The 4,575-nt window shown below is 55.3% G+C and overlaps 1 protein-coding gene across 1 annotated transcript; it reads left to right on the top strand.

Moving 5' to 3' along the window:
• Window positions 1-1,210: 1,210 nt before the first annotated feature.
• On the top strand, window positions 1,211-3,881 carry LOC127036774 (gastrula zinc finger protein XlCGF26.1-like). Its single transcript, XM_050927981.1, has one exon. The coding sequence runs from the start codon at window positions 1,539-1,541 to the stop codon at window positions 3,339-3,341; it is 1,803 nt and encodes a 600-aa protein (XP_050783938.1). The 5' UTR covers window positions 1,211-1,538; the 3' UTR covers window positions 3,342-3,881.
• Window positions 3,882-4,575: the final 694 nt, after the last annotated feature.

Below are 4,575 nucleotides of genomic sequence, written 5' to 3' on the forward strand. Positions count from 1 at the left end.
TCGACATGAGACCTAAGGACCCCAGGCAGCTAAGCACTGTTCACCCCCGTGTCTTAGCCCAAACAATCCCTTTCCATCCACTAAGTAACCATGCAGCATATGAGGGAAACTGAGGCAGGCATTGGCTTCCTATTCCCACTTTGTCGCAGCGGGAGAATGGAGAGACCCAGGCTGGGGAGGAGGTGGGGGCCTGACTGCTGGTGATAGGGGCTGAGAAAGCCAGAACCCCCCTCACACTCTTTTGCCCTTGGCATGGTCGGACCCTGTGCCCGGTAGCCAGCCTCAGAGGGGAGCAGCCCACCGCCACCTCCCCAGCCAGGCTCTAGAGCAGCAAACCGGAGCAGCCAGCTTCAGCCGTCATGAGAAGCGGCTCCATCCACTCCCTGCCCAGGACTGGCTGCTAGGGAAAGCAGCTGAATGTGCCGGGAGGGGGGAGTGCAGGGGGAAAGGATGGAGCCCCCCTCTCAGGTAATGTGGGGTGGGGATTGCGTGTCACCTGGGCTGAGGGCTGGGGAATAGCTGGGCAGAGGAGACACGGGGAGTGCTCACATGTCCTTCCTTTGAGATTGTGCCCCCTCAGTGCCCAGGGGCTCCAGAGGAGGCTCCCTTGGCTTCAGCCATGGGGCTCCGGCTCTGGGTTTCAGCAGAGCCAGTCTTACCGGGCGCCATGGTGAAAAGGCAAGAAGTGGAGTAGAAGGGAGCTCAGGGCAATGGGGGGGGGAAAGGAGTGGGGCCCAGGGGCATTGGGGAGTCGGGGGAGGCAGTGGAGGCTAGAGGTGATGGGTAGGGGGTGGCGGAAGGGAGCAGGAGCCAGGGGCACCAAAATACAGCAGTACATTATTTTTATTATGGAGCCTGAAAAAAAAAGAAATAAATTACAATGATTTGGACTTGTACGTATGCAAATTTATTTGTTTTTTTCTCCAAAGTTAATTAAGTATTTTAGGAAAATTTGTCCGAGTGGTCACCAGCAAGAGTTGGCCAGCAAAAAGTTTGTTCCGAGAACTCCCGAGTGTTCCCTGGACACTGACCGTTTTCTCTGATCTGCTTCTTGCAAAGAAACAGTTTGCTCCAGCGTACCCGTTTCACCTCAGATCACAGCTCCTCTCTACTTACAGCACTTTGATGAGTTCAGGGCTGCCCACAGGATTCAGGGGGCCTGGGGCAAAGGAATTTTGGGGGCCCCTTCCATAAAAAAAGTTGTAATATTATAGAATACTATATTCTCGTGGGGGCCCCTGCGGGGCCCAGGGCCTGGGGCAAATTGTCCCACTTGCCCCCGCCCCCTCTGGGCAGCCCTGGAGGAGGTAGTGGAAAAAGCAAGGGGAGCCGGATTGAATCGAGCGTAGAGGTTCCGTCGCAGGAAGCAGAAGTATTGGACAGAAATGGCTACATATACAAATAAAATCATGAACCCTTCATGAACAAGAGACCCTCATGTCTGTAGCTCACCCATTTTGGAGCCAAATAGGCTGTGATCCATCTTTCCGGGGAAAAAACTCTTACTGTCAGTTACCCTCCTTGGTGAAGAAACCAATATGTTCCTTCCTCTGAATGCAGGGGCGGGTTGTGGATCCAGATTTGATCCCCTCCCATCTCTTTCCTTTGGGGAAGGGTTTTTGGGGGGGAGGGAGATTTCAGCTCCTGTTTTCTTTGATCCATCCGTCCCTTATTGCTGTTCCTTCCTCTCTTTCCCCATCCCTCTCTCGGAGGTTTTCTGTCTCCCCGGCACAAGGGGTGACCCATGTCTGGATTCTCTCTCTGTCCCAGCAGGTGATGCCGGGATGGCGAGTGAGAACGGGGAGGAGAAGCCCCAGCAGGAAGATGCTGATCCAGGAGTGCCTCGCGGGACGTTTGCAGGGAGATGCAAAAGGGACGTTTGCCGTGGTTGGCCACCGACCAAAGCCTGTGAGAGTCAGCGCAGGGCAGAGGAAAGTGTCAGGAGCTGCTCACACCTTATGAGACGTCAGAGCATCCTAACGGGCGAGAGACCCTACCCATGCTCTGAGTGTGGGAAAAGTTTCAGCCAGAGTTCCTCGCTTATTAGACACCAGCGAATCCACACAGGAGAGACCCCGTTCGCGTGTGCCGAGTGCGGGAAACGCTTTAGCCAGCGCTCATCCCTGGTAACCCACAGGAGAATCCACACCGGCGAGACGCCCTACACCTGCGCCGAGTGCGGGAAAAGCTTCCGGCGGAGCTCAAACCTGATCATGCACCAGAGAATCCACACCGGTGAGACGCCCTACACCTGCGCTGAGTGCGGGAAAAGCTTCAGGCAGAGCTCAAACCTCATCACACATTGGAGGATCCACACCGGGGAGATGCCCTACACCTGCGCCGAGTGCGGGAAATGCTTTAGTCAGAGCTCGACCTTCATTCGACATCAGACAATCCACACTGGGGAGACGCCCTACACCTGCTCTGAGTGCGGGAAAAGTTTCAATCGATGCTCTGCCCTGATCACACACCAGAGGATCCACACAGGAGAGATGCCCTATGCCTGCACCGAGTGCGGGAAACGCTTCAGTCTGAGCTCGACCCTCATTGCACATCGGAGGATCCACACGGGAGACATGCCTTACACCTGCGCTGAGTGCGGGAAAAGCTTCCGGCAGAGCTCAAACCTGAACACCCATCGGAGGATCCACACCGGGGAGACGCCTTATTCCTGTGCCGAGTGCGGGAAATGCTTCAGTCAGAGATCCACCTTTATTAGACATCGGCGCGTCCACACGGGGGAGACACCGTACACGTGCTCTGAGTGTGGGAAAAGCTTCAGCCAGAGCTCGACCCTCATCACACATTGGAGAATCCACATGGAAGAGGCTCCCTACGCATGCTCCAAGTGTGGGAAACGTTTTAGCCACAGTTCTGCCCTTATTAGACATCTGAGGATCCACACTGGGGAGACCCCTTACCCATGCTCCGAGTGCGGGAAACGTTTTAGCCACAGTTCTGCCTTGACCACGCACTGGAGAATCCACACGGGAGAGACGCCCTACGAATGCTCCGAGTGCGGGAAAAGCTTCCGGCGGAGCTCCGGCCTCCGCACCCATTGGAGGATCCACACCGGCGAGACGCCCTACACGTGCTCCGAGTGCGGGAAAAGCTTCAGCCACAGCTCCACCCTGACCACCCACCGAAGAATCCACACCGGGGAAACACCCTACACTTGCGCCGAGTGCGGGAAATGCTTCCGGCAGAGATCCAGTCTCATCACACACCGGAGGATTCACACCGGAGAGACGCCCTACACCTGCTCCGAGTGTGGGAAAAGCTTCCGGCAGAGCTCAAACCTTATAGCTCACCAGAGAATCCACATGGGGGAGACACACTGAACGTGCTCTGAGTGCGGGAAAAACTTCAGTCATGGCTCATCCTTCCTTAGACACCAGAGAATCCCCACTGGTGAGAGACCCTATATGTGCTCCGAGTGTGGGACAATCTTCAGTCAGAACTCAAGCCTTATTAGGCTTCTGAGAATCCACAATGGAGAGACACCCTACAGCAGGGCTTCTCAGACTGGGGATTGGGACCCCTTGGGGGGGCACAAAGTCATTACACGGGGGTCACGAGCTGTCAGCCTCTATCCCAAACCCAGCTTTTCCTCCAGCATTTATAATGGTGTTAAATATTTAAACAAGTGTTTTTAATGTATAAGATGGGAGGAGGGGTCACACTCAGAGGCTTGCTAAGTGAAAAGGGTTCCCAGTGCAAAAGTCTGAGAACCCCTGCCCTACACCAGTTGGTCTCAATCAGGAGTACACATCACCCTGGGGATACGCAGAGGTCTTCCAGGGGGCACATCAACTCGTCTCGATAATAGCCTAGCTTTACAACAGGCTATGTAAAAAGCGCTCACGAAATCAGTACAAACTCACATTTCCTATGGACGATGCCTTGTTTATACTGCTCTCTAGGGTGTACATTGAAATGCAAGTACAATATTTATATTCCGATGGATTTATTTTATAATGCTATGGTAAAAATGAGAACATCAGCACATTTTTAGCACTAGGGTGGCCAGGACACTTTTGTATTTGTAGGTCTGGTTTTGTAAGCAGGTCGTTTTTAAGTGAGGTGAAACTTGGGGGGACGCAAGACAAATCAGACTCCTGAAAGGGGGACAGTTGTCTGCAAAGGTTGAGAGCTGCTGCCCTACAGAGAGCTCTCACCCTATCACACATCAGAGACTCCCCGTGGGTGAGAGCCCCAACATGTGCTCTGAGTGCGGGAAAAGCTTTGGTTGAATCTCAGGCCTTGTCGCATGGGCGGGGCGTATCATAGGCTGGGGCAGGCCGTGCCTCCCCAAATAAGCCCAGTGTGGCCGCTCCCACGTGCCTCCCAGAAGGCCCCCTCCTGCTTGCCCTTCCCCCTTGGCCACAGCCCAGGCAGGCTGGCTGCTCCTCTTCTGGGCAGTGTGCTGGGGCTGGCGTGGTCTGCGGCCAGGACTTGGGGCGGCTGGGGCCACACAACACTGGGGGGGGGCAGGTGCTGGGGCTGCACCCCTTGGTGCTCGGGGGGGAAGGGGGCCGCCAGCACTGGGGCTGCCCACCCTGTGCTCGGGGTGGG

This window comes from Gopherus flavomarginatus, chromosome 18, assembly GCF_025201925.1.
Source record: "Gopherus flavomarginatus isolate rGopFla2 chromosome 18, rGopFla2.mat.asm, whole genome shotgun sequence".
Taxonomy (NCBI): domain Eukaryota; kingdom Metazoa; phylum Chordata; order Testudines; family Testudinidae; genus Gopherus; species Gopherus flavomarginatus.